Source organism: Cetorhinus maximus, chromosome 6 (assembly GCF_964194155.1).
Source record: "Cetorhinus maximus chromosome 6, sCetMax3.hap1.1, whole genome shotgun sequence".
Lineage (NCBI taxonomy): Eukaryota > Metazoa > Chordata > Chondrichthyes > Lamniformes > Cetorhinidae > Cetorhinus > Cetorhinus maximus.
In genome coordinates this window covers 80,461,244-80,485,370 of record NC_135884.1, presented here as the reverse complement: position 1 = coordinate 80,485,370, position 24,127 = coordinate 80,461,244, and the positions used below count along the sequence as shown (strand labels likewise).

The following is a 24,127-nucleotide window of genomic DNA, read 5'->3' as shown; positions in this document are numbered from 1 at the left end:
TGCAAAATGCTCCCCCATTGATACTTCTACCACTTGCCCAGCTTCATTCCCTAAAATTAAATCCTGGACAGCCCCCTCTCTTGCAGGATTTTCTGTGTACCGGCATAAAAAGCTCTCCAGGATGCATTTTAAGTGTTGCGCTCCCTATAAACCTATCACAATATGACTAACTCTGTTAATGTTGGGGAAGTTGAAATCCCCCCCCCCCCCCCCACCCCCCCCCACTGCCCCGTATTACTACGTTATTATTTTTACACTCTGAAATTTGGCTACTTATCAGCGCTTCTATTCCTCTCTGACAGCTTGGGGGGATATAGTACACCCCCAGCAATGTCATAGCTCCTTTTTTGTTTTTACGTTCTATCCATATGGCTTCATTTGAGGAGCCTTCTAAGATGTTATCCCTCCTTCCTGCTGTAATTTATTCCTTGATCAGTCTTGTGATACCTCACCCTCTTTTACCTCCTTCCATGTCTCACCTGAAGACCGAAAACCTGGAATATTGAGCTGCCAGTCCTGTCCCTCTCTCAACCATGTCTCTGTGACAGCAATTATATCACACTTCCATGTGTTAATTTGTGCCCTCAATGCATCTGCCTTATTCGTTAGACTCCTTGCATTAAAATAAATACCATCCAAACGTGCCAAACTCCCTTATGCCTTAGCTGACCTATAATGTCTATGGCTTCCAGACTCACTTGCTCTCCCTTATAATTTTGGCTGTGCATCTCCCCCTGCTGACCCTCCTATCAGGGTCTCACCCCCCTGCCAAGTTAGTTTAAAACCTCACCAACAGAACTAGAAAACCTCCCCACAAAGATGTTGGTCCCATTCCGGTTCAGGTGCAACCCAACTGCCTTGTACAGGCCCCACCGCCCCCAGAAGAGTTCCCAAACCCCCCAGAAATCTAAAGCCCTCCCTCCCATGCCATCTCTTCGCCACACATTCATCTCGGCTAACAGCCTATTTTTATACTCACTAGCGTGTGGCACCGGAAGAAATCTAGAGAATACTGCCTTTGAGGTCTTGTTTTTTATTCTGTTTCCTAACTCCCCAAATTCTGCTTGCAGGAGCTCATCCCTCTTTCTGCCTATGTCGTGGGTACCAATATGCACCATGATTTCTATCTGTTAGTCCTCCCAGTTTGCAATATGTCATCCTGAATTCACGTTTGCGGCCGCAGAAACCCTCTCTGTTCCCCTTACCATTTAGTCTCCGTCCACTATTGATCTTCCCCTGTTTTTCTCTCCTGCTTTGCAGCTGAGCTAATGTCAGTTCCATGAGCATGGCTGCACTCCTCAGAGGAACCGCCAATCTCATCGCTTTCCAACACAGAAAAAATAGTTCTCGAGGGAGATGCACTCTGGGGATTTCCTGACTAATTGCCTGACACTTTTCTTCTGTCTGCTGGTCACCCATTCGCTTTCTGATTGCACTTCCATAAGCTATGGGGTGACGACATCTAAAGATGTGCTATCCACAAATCTCTCAGCCTTGCAGATGCACCTCAGTGCCTCCAGCTGCCGCTCAAGCTCCAAAACTCGGAGTTCATGTTTCTGCAGATGGTGGCACTTTCTGCACACGTGGTTGGTCAGAGCGTAAGGAGCATCTAGCCCTTCCCACATGTTGCAGGCGGTACATAATCCGGGACTGAGCTGCTCTGCCATGCCATGCCTCTGGTTGAAAAAAATCTTTACTTTAAGTTAAATACAGTAGATAAAATTTTAAAGTATTTATGTAATTTAAATAAAAACTAGAACCGTTACCTTTCCTTAGCTTCATCTATTTTAAACTGGTGAAAAACTGGAGAAAAAAACTTACCCGCTACTCACCAAATAGCTCTCACCTTTGTGCTGATGTTTTCCCGCACTAGCGCTGGCTCTAACCTCTCCACCGCTCTCTCGCGCTGTCTTTTGACAACTCTTGTTATTTTCAACAATAACGGACTGCAGGACACTCTTACCAGACTGCCTCACCATGATAGTGACTGCAGGACACCCTTACCAGACTGCTTCACAGCAATGATGACTGCAGGACACTCTTCCCAGACTGCTTCACCGCGATTCTGACTGCCAGACATTCTTCCCAGACTGCTTCACCACGACACTGGCTGCAGGACACTCTCCTCAGACTCTGAACTGCCACAATTTGCTTTGCAGTTTGCATATATTTCGAGAGGCGTGCCTTGAAGTCAGTAGTAATAAGACCACCAAGTCATCTATATTTTTGATAGAACTAAATTAAACATATATTAATAAGATAAATTATTTTAAATACAGACATAGATCTACAAATTACTACTATGATAACTTCTAAATTCCTCTAATCAATCTAATTCCTAGTTACACTTTCGTTAAGGCAACAGTAAGACACATAGTTTTTAAAATGTCAAAGCAAAGAAGCATGGTACGCTGAGCAAGTCGAATTCAAAGCGTGTTCCCTTCACTTCAGACCTGGAGACAGCAGCTTGAGGCAAAGATGCTGAACGCTTTTTCATACGTGTAAGATCTTTAAAATGCCTTCCCTTGTAAGCAGTTTTCTCTCATTTAAACATATCTTCCTCTTTGAATGCAAATACGCATTGTTTCACTTTGTCCTTGGACTTTATCTCCTCTGATAATAATAAAAACCTGTCATAGCACTAGGCTTTACCAGTAATCTTAGGGAGAAATAAACACACTGATCCTAAACTTCACCTGGCTGGGTGAGACATTTCTTCTCTCCTTTGAAAACAACCTACTCTGGCTTATTTAGTAATGCAAATGTTCCGTTCCCTTGACATCTATGTTTTCAAACTTCCCCATGTTTACCTCATTAACATTTCAAAGTTAGCTTCTCTTTTTACATCAATGCACTCAGACTAGCTGCCTCTAATTCAATTAAATCACACACACAATCACGCACACTCACACAAATAGGCATATCCCGCTATTACTCTATTTTACGATAAATTCCAATAATATTAGGACAATTATTATATCTTCCTAACAGGTGCTACATTGATTATTTTATCTGACAGGGATTTGAGATTTCAACAATATGCACAGGCCCAGTTCCACGTGTCTTTCTGTCTGTAAATCTCATGCTGCTTTTCCCCAGTCCAATACATGGCAATGCGTTTACGATCAACGAACAACGCACTGTTAGTTGCAGCATTCAGATACCATTATGGCAGGGCCGGTGTAACTGCAACATCACCGGGCATTGATACTGCTTGTACAACATAAGATTCTCCGTTTGGCTTGTTTATCTTGATCCCTGCATACTCTGCCCCGATTTTCTTCTGTTTCCTTTTCGCACTTTTCTGGGAAGCCGTGAAATCTAGAGACACATAAGTCAGTTCAACACCTCTACCTTGCTTGGCCTGTGGAAACAACAATGAAAGATCAGTGGCATCTTTTACTCAGACTACTGGTTCCAGATTCTGAACGCACATTGCTGAGATCGGACACAAGAACGTGAACGCTAATGGAGTGTTATATTTTCCGGGAGTACCTGTACACGGACGGGGCCCCCTTCCACACATCTGGAATTCAAGGCATTTCCGTGCTCGCTGTGGTTGAGAGCAGCATAACGCGGACTCCCCATCACTTCTCCGTGCGCAACCTGAAGGGAGATTTGGAGAAATGGTAGATGCATATCAAATTACATGGTGCAGAACAACAAACATACCACAGATGCGTTATAAGGATGTAACCACTATAATTAGTGTAGGTTGCAGCTTTAAGTAGCATTATCTATCTAAGAATACTTATATAAGTAGAACAGATTGCTAGTGGATGCCCTTTAGGCGCTATCCAGGTTGTCAGGCCAAATGCTTGCGCAATGGGCCAAAGTATGACTCGTGGTGCTACTGAACTGTTAACGCATGTCCAAAATTTAACTATGCAAATTTCAGAAAATACATTTGGCCTGAGTGGCTTTTCACCCAGATTGGATGTTTCCGCTCAAGGCGCGGAAAAACACAGAGGGTCCGCATACAACGTTATGGGCAGGAACGGCGGTGGCAACAGGTTAGAGCTAGAGTAGGATATTTCACGCATTTGATAGCTGTCCAACTAATATTGAAAGGGCGCAAACATCAACACTGGTGTCTGCGAGAACTGGAGGATTGCATGAAATCAGTAACGCTGTAGCCCTGATAGGTCATTCACCGCAATGTCACAGGTGTAGAAGACAGGGAGAAAAAGAAACAGAGATTGGCAGTGTTCGCCGCATGTTCCGCCGTAAGCAGAAGCTTTTCTGAGGCCGCAGGAGTATCGCTATGTCTATGGTGTAGACGTTCGGTCATTTCAATTTATCATCGCATCAGTGTAAAACTGACCTGCTCCTCAAGCTGGTTGGGTATGTTCTCTGTGATCTCTGCGCCTATTGGAGAACGAAATTTACATGAACAATACAAGTCAGCGTGAACTACATGCGCGACATGTTCGCCAAAAGTTACCCAAAATTCGGGCAAAGGGACAAGACGCGTCATCAGTAGAAAATCGCAACCCGTTTTGCTGCTGGATTTTTTGTTATTCGTTCACGAAATGTGGGCGTCGCTGGCTAGGCCAGCATTTATTGCCCATTCATAATTGCCCTTGTTCAGGGGGCATTTAAGAGGCACTCACATTGCTGAGGGTCTGGAGTCACATGTAGGCCAGGCCAGGACCCGTTGGTGGGAGGTGGGGGGTGGGGGGGGGGGGGGGGGTACAGATTTCCTTCCTTAAACGACATTAGTGAACAAGCTCGTTTTTTTTAAATCGACAATGATTTCATGGTTATCATCAGAGTTCTTAATTCCAGATTTTTATTGAATTCAAATTTCACAATCTTCCGTGGTGGAATTCGAACCCAGGTGCCAAGAGAATTATTCTGGGCCTCTGGATTACGAGTTCAGCGTCAAATAGAATTACGCCTTACGGCCCACTGTACAGACTGCTTAATTGCATGGCATACTTCAAGCTTTTTACCAGAAGGTTGCACCCTCCTCCTGCTCCAACCTTAGTCATATTTAATGTAGAACATTTAGTTCCCGTAAAGAACAGAAACACCGTTCGATTTAATATCGAAATGTGTTTAATTATTCTGGCGGGTGTGTTGCGTTTTACGCCCTCCCTCATCACAACGCTGTGCCTGGAAGGGCAATAGCTCTCAATGCAATCGGCAGTGCTCTGGAAACCTCGATCCCAGCCTGGACATTGGAAGTTTCCCACTACTGAAACGTTAAACAACAATTAGACGATAATTCTGAACTAAGATCGTGTTAGAACTTACCTTCAGATTTGGCCAATCTCCGACGTGTGACGAGAATTGCCAGCACAAGGATTATTAACCCGCCCACTGCACATCCAGTTACCAAGGTGTAGGGATAACCACCTTCGCATTTTACAGAGAAAAAAGGGTGTCAAAATATGAAACAACGTCAAAATCACAGGCAACCCAACACCTTGTAGCTATCCTCCCTGAAGGAGCTACGAAGGAAGCTTAATCGTTTCTTTCATTCTGACATTTTCTTGGAGAAGCATTATTCTATCAACGTGTAACAATGGTAACTCAGAAATGAACTATCCGTGTGTGATAATCAGCAACTTTAATTTTGAATAATTCCCAAATCCTAATCAATAATTATATAGCTTTGCTCATCCTGTGTACATCATTATATGCGTGTGGATTTTACGATGTAGGTGTACTTACCTCTCTCTCTGTATCATCGTACCAGCAAACACCCAAACGCATTCAAATAAAAATACTGTGCCAATTCCAGAAATTAAGAAAAGAACATTATCCTAAGGCGATGATAATTGAGTTCAATTCGATGATGTTGACCATCTGGTATATCAGGCAATGTCCCATCTGTCGTTTAGGACTCAATTTGCCTTTTGTACACAAGCCCATTATTCTGAGGTAACTGCTGAGTTTCAGATCTGTCCCTAATCACAACATTGGATTTTGGAGTCACATCAGGGGCTTCGATGAATGCAAGTATTGCGCCTCTGTTTAAATAAATGAGATGAGGGGTACTGTCAACAACTGCAGGCAAGACTGCCTTATCTCAGCCGAATGTTTTTAAATACAATGCTCCAGGACAAAATTAGTTGACGTTTATGAGAAAAACATGGGCTGATAAATGAAGGTGAGCAAGAACTGTTAAAAGCAAATAGGGTTCGGTTAGTTTGCTTGGGTTATTCGTTATAATAATTGAGACGGTCAATGAAAATCGTGTAGTTGATATGATATGTTGCTACTGTCAGTGGCGTTTCTCAAAGTAACGTTCGCACAGTTAACGCCTGGGAGCACGTTTTGCTATAGATCGGTAAACTGAGAGTGGCATGCACTGGTGTTACAAAATGGTTGATATTAGGAACAGCCCTATTTTTTTCATATATTAATGACACAACCTTGGGCATAATTTCAAACGTGCAGATAAGCTTAAACAGAAAATTAGTAAGCAGTGAGGGAGCGATTAACATATTCCAGGCATGCATAGGACTATTGTTAAATTAGGTAGACACATGGAAAATGAAGTTTAACGAAGAAAAGTGAAGTGGTGCATTTTGATGACAAGAATGTGAAGAGGCAGTATGAAGTAAGTTATATAACCTATATGGTGCCCTCGATCAGAGTGATGGGGTGGATATAATGAATTGTTTCATAGCGGAAGGACAGGTTCAGAAGACTGTAAAAACATGGGATAAGTGGCTTTGCTAATAGAGTAAAAGGGTTCGAAGCAAAGGGAGTTATGTCTAATGTTTTTCTCTGGAGTATGGATTCGAAATCTGGGCATTGCGCTTAAAGAAGGATGTTGAGAGTTAGAGGGAGTGTAGAAAATGTTACTCAAATGATAACTCCGATATAGGATTTTAATTTTGGAGAGACCAGTGGAGGTAGGATTTTTTCATGAATTAGAGATGATGAACGATCTAATTTATAGAGGTGATTTAAATTATTAACTGTTTTATTGGAACTGGGTCGGTAAGGCGAGAACACGGCTCAGAAGTGATGGCAGCCATGCAGAGGCGACATGAGGAAAATTATTTTTCCACACCGTGATCCTGTGACCTGAAATGTACTCCCTGAAAGCAAAGTGACTAATGACGTTCAAATGACATTGTATCAGTACTTGGAGGGCTAATCTTTAAGGGGCAAGGCGAAGACTGGGTGAGTGGGGCTAAATAGATGACTCTATAAATGAGTTTCCATATGCACGGTGGACCAAATAGCTTCATTCTGTTCTCAATAATTCTTGGTTATAGACCGATTACAGAAACTAGCCCAGGTCTTTTAAAGCACTTGCGGCTAATATGCACTTACTGCCCGAGCCTTTTGTCAGAAGGCTTATATAATGCCAGCTAAAACAACCCTGTCTGTATATGACATGCCCCATTCATTCATTTAAATTTATCCAGCTCAAATACTCTATCTCCGTGTACACAGTCCAGCTCGTCATTATGCAATTAAAATGAGCTTCCCCTGCCCTCAGCCGCCTCAGGTTTATGCCATTCTAAAGTAGAAATCAACATAACCAGATACTAACCTACGAATGCTCTTTGGAACTTTTTCACCTAGTGCTCCAATACTTATGACTATATGAGCGATCTTGAACTGGCTACCGTTAGCAATGGGGGAAAGAAGAAATGAAAGAGAAAGAGAGCATCAGCTTAAAAGCTGGAAGCTAAACATGGGATCTCAGAGGCTGAGGAAGGTTCTGATATGGAAATGATCACTTTCAACCTAAAACACAAAGGGGAAATTAAAAAAAAAAAGATCCTGAACAGGCCACGATCTGATAGATGAGGATGGACTAAGGATAGGGACATTTGATAAATCTTTTCTTGATTTGCCCCTGTTAGAGAAACCAATGCTTGAATTTTGGTTCCAACCTCTTGACAGTGATTGTAGAGATTTATATTTCCATACGCAATTGCTCTCAGATCACTTTCTCTTTCGACTTATTTTATCTCAGATCCCAGCACACTATATACAACTTGGCATTAAACCTACCCACGAATATTACTCTCCAATATGTACGCTAATATAATCTGCCAGATGCAAACCCATGCCCTGATCGCATCTAAATCAAATCATAATCTTTTTCGATGTGTCTCAGAAAATATTTGTGCATCATCAGAGATATTGCCAACCGCTCCATCGAGAACATCAATGGAAATCGTGAAATTCAATGAGTCTTATCGTAATGACCAATGGGACCAATTAGTAGCCGTCCTCCATACAGGGTCACTACGATCAATGAGAGCCCTCTTTCTATGAAGATCAAACCAATTTGCTATTCAAACCACGGTCTTTCTTCTAATCACACGCCGCTGAAACTTACATAGAGATATTTTGTTCAGTACCTCGCGAAAAGAAAATACAGTGTAAGAAGCACAACAACGTCCTTCATACTCACACTATTAAAAATCCCTGGTGCACATTAGTGGGGATATAAAGTCCGCCACGGGACGTTAAACACAGCTCCATTTCAGGAGGGTATTGCTAATCTGAATCTCTTACCCTGACTACGGACCATATAACTGTCATTGGCTGGGTTCTCGAGGGAGATGTGTGAAACTTGGCAGGTATAAGCCGATCCGGCCTCCGGGAGATTGAGAAGGCTGGAAACTTGATATAATCCCCCCTCGTTCTGTATTTCCGTGATTTTCATCCCAGATGTAATTTCGATGTTATTTTTGTACCAGGTGAGGTTAAATTCCTTCGGGAAGAAGCCAGCTGTTGTGCAGAGGAGTGTGAGGAAGGTAGAGGAAACGCGAGTAATCTTCACAGGTGTTGGTGGCACTGAAAAAGGATTTAAAGGAAATCGATCAAAATCGCTACCTGCACATTCCATTAGAAAATGAACAAAATGATATATTGAACACTGCTGGAAAAAGAGATGCTTTTCGATTAAGCTTTTCGTCTTGCACTCATTAGGGCAGGTTTGCAAGACTACAGAATGTAAATGGGAAAGGAAATCAGTTCGCACTGGAGTATTCCTACCGTAGGGAATCGTTATTGCCATAGAGAGATTTTATTGCATGAAGAAGTACATGACAATGTTCCTTTCATTTGTCCTCATCCAACATTGGTTGAGGTGAGACCCCACTTCAGCGGACTGAAACCAATTTCTGACCCCGTTTAGCAGAATCAGTCCGTCCTGTAGCTTAAAATTCCATGTGGGTGTTTCACTGTGATGTTGTTTTTTGTTGCTGTTGTTTTCACTCATTCATGGGGTTTAGACGTAATTGACACGATCAGCAGTTATTGTCCGTCAATTCATATGGGTTTCAAACTTCCTAGAGGGTGACATGACCTGATGTAATTCATTTTCACAGCTTATATTATTATCATTATTGTTAGCATCGAACACACTTCGTCGCTATTTCAGTCCCTGGCGAACTTGGCGAAAGCAATGTTAACGTGATTGATACATTTCCGAGAGCATACCTAAGCTTTGATCCCAGTTAATGCTCAGCGTGAATAAAGTCAAGCCTTCATTGCAATTCAGGTATCATAAATAACAAGATAACCAGGCCACAGAATATTAAAAAGCCGGTATCCCAGTATTGCGCACTTAAGCAAATACGTGTCCAGCATTCCATAAGGGTAATCCAATTCCCCGAGGTTCTGGTTCAAGCTTTGTTGAGACATTACGAATCCTTATGTGGTAACGCATCACTGATTCGCTATGTTTCGTTGAACTAATTGTCTCGGTGCTCTAAGTGCTTCCTTATTTACTTTACCGTTAAGTTTCAGAAGTTTAAGACAGAAAGGCGCCTTGACAGCTGGACTCTAAGCTCTCTACCCCAATCCGCTAAAGTGTCATTTTCAACATTAGTTAATATTTCTCTTGAAGTGTTTATCTGGTTTAACGCTGACCCCACAACCACCCCACACCATGTGATGTCATCCAGCAAGCATTGCCTTAATTATGCCATGGTCTCATTCATCTTTGAGTAAAAAGTGTCTTCTAACATCCCCCCTGAGTTTATCCAGCAAATCTAAATTAACGGACCTTTGTCACCAATGATAACGTCCTGAAAACCCTTCTTCTTCGATGACCTTTTATCATGATTGACCTACAGTATTTAAACCCAATTTGACTACGTAAATGCACCCTGCACCTTCTGCTTTACATCATTATACCCCACATTCATAGGCACTGCTACAACTGCGGCCGAGTCAATGGTTTTAGACAGCCAAATGTAGAGTCCGATGCCTCTCTTGAACCATACAATTTCGCGAAATTAATCTATAGGACAACGTCACTATTTTGCACAATGATAAGCACACACACTGTGATGCAAATCACCAGCAGAGCACCTTCTCGCGAAAACAAATTCCTTCCACTTCTCTCAAGTTACTGGCGCTGAATTTCCAGGCAAATCTAGGTCAGCACATACACTGTCACTGACAAAACGTGGTGGAGTGTAACTGGGTGCTTGAAGCATGTCGAGGGTCATAAGGAAACGGGGTTTAGCAACCGCCAACATAACTATAGAATGTTGACAATACGTACACAGGAATTTCCCAATTCAGGATCGGGGTGCTTCTTGAGCAGTGTAATTGAATAACTGATGAAGCGGGTTGAACTATATTTCTGTTGAACCGTCGAATTCTGTGCACACCTTTGAGTTTTGGATCAGGGTCCAGTGCAAATGACCGCATAACTCACAGCACACCCAATCTACCCTAACGTTCCGAAGAAGTCATATTCGACTCGAAACGTTAACTCTGTTTCCATTTGCACAGATGCTGTTAGGCGTACTGAGCGTTTCCAGCACGTCCTGTTTTCATCTCCTGCAGGCCCGCTGACAGTTTGTTCGTTTTCTGCTTAAATTCACCATGATCGTTTGATTAATAATTCCATATGTAGCAAGGCTCCGAGACATCGCACTGCTTGCAAAACCTTCAATTTCTATTTTGATCACTCCAAACTCAATCAGACTGACGAGGTCACAGTTGAACTCGAATTACTGGAGTAACACCGACTAGTTCACTTCCAATCGTTAATACCCTCTTTCATAATCCAGTATTTCATTTTCAGAAACTAGCCTTCATTATCCTGTCCGCAGGTCTAACCCATTCCATCCGCTGGCGCTCGCTGAAACAAGCGGTAACGTCAAAAACCACTTACTGCTTCATCAGGAATGTTTTACCTTTGAGTTCACAACATACTCTATCCATGAAGTTTTCCAACTATCTGACAGTGATCCCATTCGACTTCTAACGTTAACCCCGACTGCATGTTAAACAGCATCTCAGTAATTATTACATCAACAGAATCACTCTCTCCTGCGTGACCTTCAGAAGCTGAATCGAGATCCTTCGCCTTCCCCGATGCTATCCTCTCAGATCGAGTCCGCAGGCGGGCCACGTGGCATGGGGGTTTTATTATTTTATTATCATTGATGGTGTTTTGTTGAAATGTTACCCATCCAGTGCTTGAAAAATCTCATTTTCAGCCATCAACTATGCATTTAATCATGGAAATCATAGTTGAAATCATATACCTCACTGTAATTTGAACCAAAAGATTAAGATAAGTGCATGTTTGATCTCCAATTCGTGCAGTCAGAATGGTCAATGCATGGACGCACCGACCTACTATAAAGCTAATCAGTGAATGCAACTGTAATATCTTAACACTGTGAAAATTTCCTGCTTGGGCAAATGCAATGGGTGATGCAAGCAAATATGTCATCATTGTTAATTTCAAATCTGTCAGCATATATATATATATATATATATATAAAACCTGGTATCAGCAATTATGATAATTCATTTAAGCATGCTTCTGTTTAATGCCGGCGTTGTAACGGCGCTTTGTTGTTACAACTTTGATTTTTTTATGCCACACTACCCCGTATCTATTCCCACTATTTTCAACATTTGCATATACTTGCTATCAGTTGCTTACACATTGCATCCCTGGTTTGATTCCACAGGCAATCTGGATACGGTATTAAACTCTGGGGCACGGGTAAATAGAGTGGATTTCCATTCTTCGGCGATTAGAGGATTGGATGCAATGATTCAAGCAGGATTTCATTGAGATATTGATGCGCATCTGATTTCTTTTGCCATAGTTGTTTTAACGTAGAGTAACGAATGTCCATCCAACATTTTCCAATTATAATTATGCAAAACAAATGACAATTAAAATGCGATCGTTACTGGAAGAGGTCAGAGGCTTTATGTCCTACAATGAGTGGCTCAGGTATTCTCTTCTCAAAGCTTCCTCACCACCTACAACTCATGAGTGCGATGAAATACTCACTACTGTCTGCATGTATATTGATGCAACAATACTCCATACGATCCCGTAAAACAAATCCACTGAAGGCACATTATCCAACACTTTAAACGCTCACTCCCTTCATTATATGGGCATCGTGTTTGCGGTGGGAGCATCTACAAAATGCACTGCACTACTCGCCAAAGATTCTTCGACACCACCTTCCGAGTCCGTGAGATTATCACATAGAAAGTGAAGGCAGAACACCACATGGGAACACCAACACCTCTAAATTCCCTCCGGGACGCACGGAATGCTGGCTAGAACATATATCACCGTTCCTTCATCATTGCGGGATAACACAATGCGGCAACTTCTCCATAGCTCAGAGCACGGTGCTAAACTCTTTTCTATTTCAATTGCAGCGATTGGAGATAACGACACCAAATCACATTATCAAGGAGAAGTACGAATATGCAATAAATCCTCGGTGTGCCAATGGCGTCCGCATTCTTTGAAAACATTTAAACACATTTGAGTTATTTGAATAAGTGAGACTGGATTGGAGAACTTCAGTCCGAAGTCAGATATTCTCAGTTACACTCCTTGCTCTACGCTGCAGCTGTACGTTCACAGACAGGATTAACTGAAAATGGGGGAAAGCAACAAACACTCTGAACTGAGGGAAAAGTGCCTTTTTATTAAATGTGCTCTGAAATGCGGCTGCATATGTTTACACCCGTTAAAGCGGCTCAGTGACACTTACCGTATACAATTAACTCCGTTCCATTCCCATTGGAAATCTTCCCGTTTACTCTGGCGCTGCAATAATAGACTCCGGAGTCCTGGAAATTCACTTTCAGCAGACGGAGTTCGGCAGATCCCTGTCTGAAAGGTGTCATTATTTTCGTTGTGTCTGCAGTCAGATCCAAAATCCCCTCCTGGCCGTCTCTCCGCCAATATACATCCACCCATGTGTTGTGATCGAAAAGTGGGATGGAGCAATAAATTGACACATTTGTACGTTTGACCGCCGTCACACGGATGGGGAGCTGGCGAACTGATAGAGAGGACCCTTCAGTCACTGTCACAAAAAAAGAGCATGGCTTATAGACGGAGATAATGATGATCATTATTAAATATACGGATATAATAAGTACGAAATAAAACAAAATTAAATGGAAAATTGTATAATAAACATTGAACATAATCTACACAGTTCTTGTTCACTTATCTATTTATCAGACAGGTCACCTGTGCATAAACCTATATAAATAATGCCCAGGACCGAGAGGTACGACGGCAAATCAAATGCTGACATTCGGAGCAAATTCCGATGAATCTTGATCACTCGCACTGCAAATTGGCGGTCATAGACGTGTTTGGAGATTATCTGGCGTTGAGCGTGTTGCAATCTAGCGCAGTGTGACATAACTGAAACTATAACTACAATGCACTGGTTTCATTTTTACGTCAGAGCGGAGAACGCAATGTGGAATTTAAAGCCGCCCACATCTCACTGTTGTGTAATAGAACATGGAACATTTATGCATCACATGAAATTTTCCGGATTAAAGCAATTACTGACTAATAGCAAAGTTTGCCAGTTTTTACTGACACGTTCTTGCAGATGTGCTGACAGCGGTATGCCATGATTGACCCATTTCCTTGTATCGCTCGATTTTAGAGTGGTGGGCGGATGCAATGGAAACTCAACCGCAAGGCGGACCAACATCTTAGTTGTTTGCTTGAGCAAAATGTCGTTTGGCATCAAGGCCGCTACACAGAAACTGACATATAGTCAGACATTCAGCTGACATGCTATTTTGAAATTGGATATCGGCACTCCAGATACAACCGGATTAATGGAAATAATAGAATTCCAAATTGAATGAAACGGTTCTCAACGATCAGTAACCACTCAATAATCCACTTGGGGAAGGAATTTTACTTTATGTCTAACAGAGGACAGGTTAATGTTTTTAATTACAGCATCATGGTGACTGCTAAATGTTACCGGTGACAGATAATGCTACTGTTGAGTGGGATTTCATGTTGATTGTGTTTTTTTTTTTCTGCCGTTGACTGAGTGATGGTTACTGGAAAAAGTTCTTAATCTTTGGATGATGATTCTGCGTGTTGAGCGAACTGCTGGTCAACCGAAAGTTGCTGGTGATCGCGGTTTTCGCCTTGTGAGGAGGAATTTATTCTGCTGAGTGTGTTGCTGCTGGTGACAAGGCACTTCTGCTGGTGTGCATTGATGGTGATCTGCATCATGGTAACCCACCGACTGTTAAATGCTTCTGGTGACCGTGTGTTTGTGCTGGAGACTGGATGTTGCTAGTTATGAACCAGGGGGAGTTAGATACTGCTGCTGGTGATTCTGCTAGATAATGCTGCTGAGGACTGGCTAACGATAATGGTGACTGGGCCTTGTTGCTGTTGAGTGAATTCCGTTACTTGTGATTGGGCACTTCCGTTATTGGTAATTGGTTGATAGTGCTGTTAGTGACTGAATGGCGGTGCTTCTCCATTATACGTGGGTCCGTTTATGTGTACATGTGCACATCCAAGTATTTTCTTTTGCATTTTCGATGTTGCTGGTGTGAATTTCAAAGCGCTCCTTCACACACGGCTATGTGTGTTATGCAATTTTGTAAGGTTTATGTAAGTGTACGTCAGGATATGTACATTTTGTATGTGTGTAATTTCTGCATTTGTCATGAGTGTCCGTGTGTGTGTATTTTATGCATGCGGCGGGTTATTTGTTTGTATGTGAGCGTGTGTGTGTGCGCACGCGTGTGTTTGTGTTAGATTTGTGTTATATGTGTATGTGTTCTGTTTTACGTTTGTCTCCTTTACTCTTTCGGATGACTTGTCAGCTAATTTATTCAGCGTGTGTGTCTGAGTGTGTAGATGTTTGTTAGGTGTGTGTTCTGCATTACGTGTGCATAGTTGCCAACTGATAACACACAATTCAATTATTTTCCCCTGATGCGTTTTTAACTCATCCCGGAGTGGCGTTACTGCGCCCAGTCCCGATCTATGTTTCTCTTTGTCAAACTTTGCGCCCAGATCACAGATTCGTGTGTTTTTGTTTACTTAAAAATGAAATATTGAATTCGCTTTTACTCCTCTCTGGAACCATAGAAACTCAGATTTCTCGAAAAAAAAACAAAACACCTGTCTGCCGTGGATTGTGGCCCATAGCCCATTCCACCTGTTCGCCCAGTCCACTTGAAGCCCCATCCGGCAGCGACATTGTGGGCCTCGACTCACGCGCACGATCCGAGCCCCAGTGTCTGTAGGTTCCTGCCGTAACTGCAATGATTCGCTGTTCATCATCCTTTAAAGTCACGGCGCCCTGCGTCCCGACGGAATGCAGCAGGCCCCATTGAACCACCGTTTCCTTCCCTGCCTACAACCTACACATTAGTTAAAAAAAAGAGAGCAGAGAACAGCTACTCTGAAATCGGGTATATCTTCCCTTACCATTCTCCTCTGTCTACCACTCAACTGTATTGGAGAAAAAACAGGAAAAACGTTGATGGTGGCAGAGAAAAGGCTTTTTGGGCGAAAGAAAAGGTGAGCGAAGTATCTAGTAGCAATATCTAATCGACTTTTTTATTCTGTTTCATCCAGCTACAATTGAAAAATATCGTCCGCGCCAAGCGTGAATCACATCCTTAAGGAAGCAAAGAAAATACAGCACAAATAACTCCATACATGTATAATATTAGCGTTTTTGGAAATAGTAGCAGTTGTTCATGGTCAGAGATTATCTGAACAATTGATAATGGTCATGTATCATGCCGGGTCTTGGAAAGTCGAACCGATTGCGCAAGTGTATGTGAGGTGTAATCAGAGAGTGAAATTTGATTGGCTGACGCAAATTAGAAGAAACTGTGATTTATTTCCTTTGATCAACACTTGGAATGTCGATAAATGCGGGATAGACTCAATGACCTGGATACTAGGGACTTCCCCAGTAAGTTTCAGCACAGCTTCTGCACTCTCTATAAACTTATTTTAAAGAACCAATAAATTCATATTACATTTCATCATTCCTTATAGCAATATTAATCACTTCCAGCTTCTCTAAGTTTATTTCATTTGACAGTGTTTCTATATTCTCCTGAGTTCAGTTACTATCTTTCTAATTTTACCTCCATCTCTGAGTTTCGTGTGTTATGAAAACTTGCACTTATGCCCTATATTCACTAATTCAATGAATTAACATATATAAAATAAAGGAGTTGTCTTAAACCTGAATCATTAGGAAGCCCAACTATTTACCTCTCTCCAGTATATGGACCAACTGGTCAGCACTGCTCTCTAATTTCTATCCCGTAGCCAATTTAGTATCCATGCAGTCACTGTCCCTTTTTACTCAAATCGGCTTTAGTTTGTTTGAGCATTTGTAGAATACTCTTTGATAGCCAATGCACAGGTATCTACCACAGTGTCTTCATTATTCATCTCCTTTACTTTATCAAGGGACTCCAACAATTTATTCAAGCACAATCTATCCCCAGCAAATCTATGTGAACTTCACATATTAGTCAATACTTTGCCAAATGCTAATTATTTTTCCGAGGTTTATCATCCCTAAAAGTTTTCACATCATCGAAATTATATTGATGACTCTGCAGTTAAAGGGTTCAGCCTTCACCACATTAATATACAGAGGTCAAAGTTTGGAAGCCCTCCAGCCCACAATGCTAACTTAATGTGCACCGACAATTAGAAGATACTGTTCAGAGTTTCAACAATTTCTACCCTGTCTGCTCTCCACAACCTTGGATTCATCCCGTCTGGGCCAGGTCATTTTATTGCTTGCTTTTACGGATTACCAACCATTTCAATGCGCTCATCTTTAAACAATTTTCATCAAGTCCAATATTTCTACTGCCTCCTCATTGGCAAGTGCATTCATGGCAGCTTCTTCTCTTTGAATACATATGGACGTTTTTTTATTTAAGGTCCGAGACAATTAGTCTCTCCCTCCAGTCAAACATCTTGTTTTTTTGCTACCAACTGGTCCCAGTCTCCTTTAGCAAGCATTTTCAAATGGGTTTGTCATAAATCACTTTAGGGCTCTATTTGATGTTAGGCTCTTCATGTACTCATTTCTGGCCTCTTGTTCATTGTTCTTGTCATATGCTATCTATGCTTTCTATATCCAGCTTTGTTCTCTCCTGCATTATAAGCCTTAAACTTGCTATAATCCATTTTTTCGTTCTCTTTTTTAACCTCCATATTATGAGTCATCCAGGGGGCTTCAAATGTGAATGCACATCCTGTCACGCTATGTGTATTTTTTCCATTCTGTAATCTAGCTATTTTGTCGAGCAACATTTGATTCTCATCTACCTAGGCCTTATCAGTTCCAGACTCTTGAAAGGTAACCCTCCTCATTTGTCTCAACGGTGCTTAGATATAAAACTCAGTATCTACTCTAAAGCTGGCGATATGCTCACCACTCTCCAAATGGTCTCTCACCACAACTTTCTGTACTTCATCCTCCAAAGCTATTTCCAGCACTGATTCCTTCCGCACTGGATTAAAAACATGCTGGTTATGAATGTCGTTTTGTTTTCCTTTCATATACTCCTCCACTATCTCCTTCATGGTGTTGTGAAGAATGTGCGAAAATACTGAATTCGATAGCTGGCATTATAATTCCTCTGTGGCTCCCACACCTTTTCCTGAAATTGTCCTGCGTATTCTGTCCTCTATCTCCTTCCACGATCTGTTGGTTTGCAGTATCGTGTGGGATGGCAGGCCCTGTGTTCCTTATTTTTAAAAAGTGCATTCTGTCTTTGACATAATAATAGTTTTCTTGATAAATACTGTCGCAGCCTCTTTTTCTTCCATTTCTGTCCTAAGTACCTTGTACCCAGTAAAACTCAGTTGCCAATTGCGCAGATGCTATTTACTTATTAGAGCCATGATTTATTGTTTCCATTATTCCGATTTGGCGACATCTACCTGCAGTTCACTAACTTTATTTAACATGTTAAGTGCATTAATGCAAATGCTCTCGAAAGCAAACCTAATTGCCTCATATTTTCCCCATAGTTAATCCCTCCTATTTCTAGAAAACAATTTATTTTTTGCTCTCGTTGCTGCTTGTCTCTCTGAATCCTCTGTGCACCTTGCTATTACTCTCCATGTTTTTGAGTGCGCACAGCCCCAACCATGTCACCTAAGTTTATATCCTGCCCCACAGCTCTCATTAACCTTTGAGTGTAGCAATTTGTCCCAAGTTACTTGAAGTGCAACCCGCCGACTTGAAAAGTTCCACATACTCCACAGCTAATCAGAATTGGCAAAGGATTACGAAGACCACCCTCCTGCACTATTCATCTGGTCACAAATTAGCACTCTTCATCCTCCATGGCACTGGCAGAAATCCAAATATTACATGTTTCAATGCCCTATTTTGAACGAGATCCGACAGGGCCTTTCCTTCCTCTGTTATTGCTTCCCACACGGCACAGGGTTTTTGAACCGAATATTTCCGCCCTAATGAGGTCTGCATTTCTGTGATCAGCTTCATCTGGACAGCATAGAGACAATAATGAGTACAGTTGTTAAAGTGTCAGTTGCAGGAACGCCTTTCTATCTTCCAGAAAATGGAAATCCATATGCTCATAACACTTGTAGAGTTTTCTGCTCTTCCTGTGCCGGCACTTTCATCACGCTGCCTTGGTTCTGCTTCAGGCTTCTCTCCCGAAAGGTGTCCTCATAATGACAAATATTCGGTACCATGGTCATTAAAGTGCTGCAATGTTTTTAACCACCAGGGTTTTGATTGCAAGCTATTGTTCCCACTGGATATTTAATGTTGGAAATCCCCAAGGTTTTTCCACAATCTATATCAAACTGACAAACAGACCTCAACTTAAATTTAATAAACTGATAACGAGTTGCTCTGTTCCCCTTAATATGCTGAAAAGTCGATCAAATCGCTCTTGCTCCGTGCAAATTAGAGGAAATACAAGCCTTGTTTGCGCAATCTCTCCTAATAATGCACCCCTTTGAGTCCAGATATCATTTTGATAAATGTGCGCTGCTCTAGTGTGGTGAGAAGGCAACAATCTGTTTTAAGCCTTCGTGATATGTGCTTTGCATCGTCCGCTCCACCCGCCAATAGTATTTCACGCCTCCCGGACGTCGAGAACGTCATTTTGATATATTTGCATACAATTATAAGTCCTGCGAGCAGGAATCCTGCCCCCACCTGAAATGTATCCCCTATGTCGGCACGACTTCAGAACGTGCTTCACAACTGCCTTTAAAAGGCGTGCGCCTGGCGACCTGAACTTCGAGGGGAACTCGGAACTAAGTACACAGAACCGTGAGCAAGAATAGCGAGCATCCCCGACAGGTCATCAAGGATGAGGGGTTGCGCAATCCGGGGGGGTGGTGGGGGGTGGGGGTGGGGTGAGTGGGCACAGGCACGTCGTCTTTTCCTAGCTAGCTTACTTTGTCGTGCCGCAGCAAGGGATCCAGTGAGGGCCAGACCGGGGCGGGGGTGGTGGGGGTAGGGGGGTGCCATGGGGAGGAGGGGTGGGGTGGTGGGGTGAGGCCAAGGCAGCACAGACAGGCTGAAGGGAAAACTCAGACACATGCCAATGGGTTGGGTGCGGGGGTGGGGGGGTGGGGGGAAGGTGGAGGCAGCACAAATAAATTGAAGGAAAGCCTGAAGCACATGCTGGGTGAGTGGGTGTGGGGGAGGCGGCAAGGGAAGCGGCCAAGCACATGGAAAAGCTTCTGAACATAAAAGTGAGCATTCTCCTGCAGCTCAGTCCCGTTGCAGCTCCTTTGACATGTTTGGAGTTGAGCCTCTGAATCTTCTTTGCTCACTCAAGAAACACAAAAGCATGAATGTGCCACCATATGCAGCAGAATGTTTCATCCCTCTGGCGTAGATGACAAAGAAATGCTTATCATTGGAGACAATGGAAAAATTGGCCAACTGGGCAAGTTGTTCTGTACCTTGGGAAAGGTGACCATGGCACAGTCATTGGCTGAAGCGCTCACAGGCCCTTGCACTGTCTTCATTAAGGAGTGGACCAGTGTCCATTATGGTTCAACCTAACAGCGCCGCCTTGCAATGCAGGCTAGGAGAACGCCTGCACCTGAGCTGAGAGCACTGCATGCAGTGCAGTGGCAAAACTGCCGACAATCGGTCAAGTGGAGTGGGGTGGAGGTGGGTGGGATTTCGGCAGCAATGAAGTGCACTGCACACTGCCTTCCAAGTGGTGACCAGGACTTTCATGCATGTGTGAAGGGTCCTTCAGACTTAAGGAATATAGGTTCTTAGGGCACATATGCTAACGCAAGTGTCTCTCTCTTTGATCCTATAGAAGGAGAACGTCAATATCATGCAACTTGGTGATTTAGTGTTGTGCTTTTTGGCTTACAGAGGCCAGAGAAAGAGAAGAGCGTCGGAGGTGCCTGGCTCAGCAAAGGGAGGCGCACCTCCTTCAGGATGAAGGTGTGGCAGAGCATGCTGGGGTGGCAGGGCCTGTTGCGCATGCAGCTGAAGATCCACAGCGAGCCATTGCTCATAGGTGCCTTGCCAAACCCAGGCCTATATTGTCGCCTGCCCTTCTTGCAAATGAGTGAGATGCAGTACAGCCAGAGGTTGTGCGTGCCTAGGGAACTGGTCAGTCATATATGTCACCTACTGCAGAATTTTGTACCGGGGATATGGAAGGCACCTACTGCCAGATGGCGTGAAAATGAGAGTGGCGCTCATTTTTTATGTTATTGGTTCCTTCCAGAGTTCCACAGGTGACCTGTGAGGGGTTTCTCAAACCTCCATGCACACTTGTATCCATGAGGTCAAGGATGCCATCTTCGCAAATGCACACAAGTTTGTGCGTTTCAGCCAGGATCTGGAAAGCCAGGAAGCAAGAGCACTGGGATTTGTACAGATCTCAAGTGTTACGGTGAAGGATGCCATCGACAGCATTCATGTGCCGCTTAGTTTCCCATGGCAACAAGCAGTCAACTACATCTACCACAATGTTCAGCTAGTGTACGACCACCACAAACACATCCTGCAGGTCTGCACGTGGTTCCCTGGGAGTGTTCACAATTTCTACATCCTTAGCATGTCTCAGGTCCCTGGCACCTTCCAGGGCTCAGGGAGGCTATGGGGTTGCGTCCTCGGCGACAAGGACTGCATAAAGTGAATGTGGTTGATTACACTCATGCAGCAGCATCAGACTGTAGCTGACCGAGGGTGCAATGTGGCTCTTGCGAAAACCCGGATATTAGTGGTGCAAACTATAGGCATTTTGAAAACGAGGTTCCGGTGCCCCCTCAGGTCCGGTGGAGAACTATACAGCCCACAGAGGGTGCTGCACATCGCCGTCGCCTGCTGCATGCTCCACAACCTGGCGCTGCAACCGGGCGTGGAAATGCTGAGGAGAAGATGGAGGAGCTGCAAATACCCTCCAATGATGAGGATGTCGAAGGGGATGATAGTCATGAGGTCTTCAAAGGTGAGGATGCCTGCGATGAGGCAATCACTATGGCTGGACGTGGCAAGCGTGCTCGTGAGCCCCTCGTAGCCGCAAGGTTCGTGGAGGACAATGAGAAGATGCAGGGAGAACATTCCTGACACCCTCGCCTAGCTGCTGTGAACATTTGACCCCTGTCTGGCTGACGGGAGCGCACAAACCCTCCGTACTCAGGCTCATGTCATGGAGATGCAGTGGAAGCCCAAATAACCGCTAGATCCCAGGAGGATGATGACGACATGCAGTGAAGACACTCCATAGACCTTCACATTACCTCTGGGAATGTCTTATTCCTGTCGAGCTGTGGGCAGCTCGCTTGACCTATCCGATCAGGATGACATTTTCGAGACACAGCCATGAAACGTTAAATGCTGCTGATCCTTTCTCAACCTTCAGCAGCTGGCCCCTTCAGGAGCACGGCATGACTGGTCACAGATGCTTAAGGTATTGGGGGGAAGGGGCAGACCCAACTCAAATGTATTTAGAAAACACAGAGAGCTCTGTGGTGCCTGCTCACGACGACCTGGCAGCAATGACAAGCACCACTGAGGCGCAAGCATCAGTAATTTCTCCACTGAGTGTGTAGCCAGAGCATTAGTTTGGTCTGAAAGTTACACACTGCACAGGGAAGAGGCCCTGAACGGAGACACCTGCCGTTACCTTGTGCAGGATCCAAGGTTTCACAGCACTCACAATAACAAGGAGCCATAGACAAGGAGACATTCTTGGGAGCTAATTTTCAATAGATAACATTAAGTACAAGTGATTAACACCCGTGCCCAGGTTTAGCACTCTGCATCTCCTCGATTGCTCTCACCTGTGGCTCGTGTCCTGCTCGTTGTTGCTCCAGTTGCAGCCAGAGACTGAGGAGAGTAGGGTGCTCTGGCTGTGTGCTCCTGCCTGCTGGTGAATACTCCTGCTGGATTATTCCTATTCTTCTGCTTGCCTCAAGAAGCCTTCTGATTTATTATCGTCATCATCATCCTCCATTGCTTGGGGAATTGGAGCCCGGAAGGCATTCTGTGGGCCCTGCAGAGCAAGGAGGTGAGAGAGCGAGGAACAGCTGCTGCTTCTGCTGTTTGCTGTGTTTGCTGCTGCTACTGGACAGGGAGGCCAGGAGGCCAGGACAGTGTTTCAAACATCCTAGGTGGGTGTCTGAATTTATATTTGTTCAGTTGGGGGCTGTACAAGACCTCTGTTTTGTAGGTGGAGGGCAGAAGACTGCCCACGAGACTTGGGGGAGTAAAAGGGTCTGCGCGTCTGTCTGTAAAATCTTGCCACCACCCCTCCCCCCTTTTCCATCAGTGAATATCGCTTGGCCTGAGCCCAAGCAGCTGGTGCTGCCTGTTGAAGAGGGGCAGGCCTTAGTCCTGTGTGTCAGGTAGTACCGGCTGCCTGGTGAAGACATCGCCCTCCCCCTACCAGAAGATCATCAAGACCCCCACCCATCATCCATTTCCCATCAAGGCACCCACCTACACCTTCCCCTTTCACTCCTGTGCATCCCTGTCCTCTACCCTTCTCTGGACTCTCCTCTCCTCTACTAACATCTCAGAGAGGGAGGCTAAGCTATCTTTCTGCCCCTCTCCCTCAGAGAGGGATAGAACCATTAATAGAACAAGAAATATTTTACAAATATGTCTTGGGGTGTGTGTGGCTCAGCCCCTATGACAACTACAACAGGGTCACCTGTGGCCGGGCCTTCCTGGGCAAATGTGGAGGCATTGATATTACTAGTGGCGGGGACGCCCAGGAAAACCCGATGTGGGGGCAGCTGCTTCTGTGGCCCCTGCTGCTCCCACGGCCCCATCACCTTTCCGCCTCCTCACCAAGGCTTTTGGGGTGAAAGACTACACACACCCCGAGATGGCAATTGAAGCGTGTGTAAGGACTATGGCTGGGGTCGTCGGCATCCTCAGCCATAGTCACCGCCTCAAAGATGTGCGGCAAAGTCGTCTTTCTTTGAGGTCCGAGCGGACGGTGCACCTGGAGCTGCAAAAGGACCTCACTGTGGGCGGGACCTTTTTGGAGGTGGACCACCTTGAGAGCACCGCCCAGAGACTCATAATATCAAATGTCGCGCCTTTTGTCTCCAGTGAGCCCCTCCTCCCCCACCTCAATCAACTGGAGGACGTCAGGTCCAGGGTTGCGCCGATCCTGCTCGGCCTGCAAGACGCGGACCTCCGACACTTGTCCTCCTTCCGGCGGCAGGTTTTCAAATGCTTGCCCCGGACGGAGTGCTTGGAGGGGGCCTTTTCAATAAATTTCGAGGGGACTTCCTACCCGGTCTTTTGGACAGCGGATGGCATGCGGTTCCATGATTGCAAGGAGGTGGAGCATCTTAGGAAAAACTGCCTCGTCTCCAGGGCTG

At 44.2% G+C, this 24,127-nt stretch overlaps 1 protein-coding gene across 1 annotated transcript; it reads right to left on the bottom strand.

Moving 5' to 3' along the window:
• Window positions 1-2,953: 2,953 nt before the first annotated feature.
• LOC144681345 (natural cytotoxicity triggering receptor 3 ligand 1-like) lies at window positions 2,954-13,581 on the bottom strand. The gene is made up of 5 exons (XM_078542939.1): window positions 13,472-13,581; window positions 12,984-13,301; window positions 8,497-8,778; window positions 3,496-3,606; window positions 2,954-3,364 (listed from the first exon to the last, which is right to left on the bottom strand). The coding sequence occupies exons 1-5, from the start codon at window positions 13,536-13,538 to the stop codon at window positions 3,351-3,353; spliced, it is 792 nt and encodes a 263-aa protein (XP_078399065.1). The 5' UTR covers window positions 13,539-13,581; the 3' UTR covers window positions 2,954-3,350.
• Window positions 13,582-24,127: the final 10,546 nt, after the last annotated feature.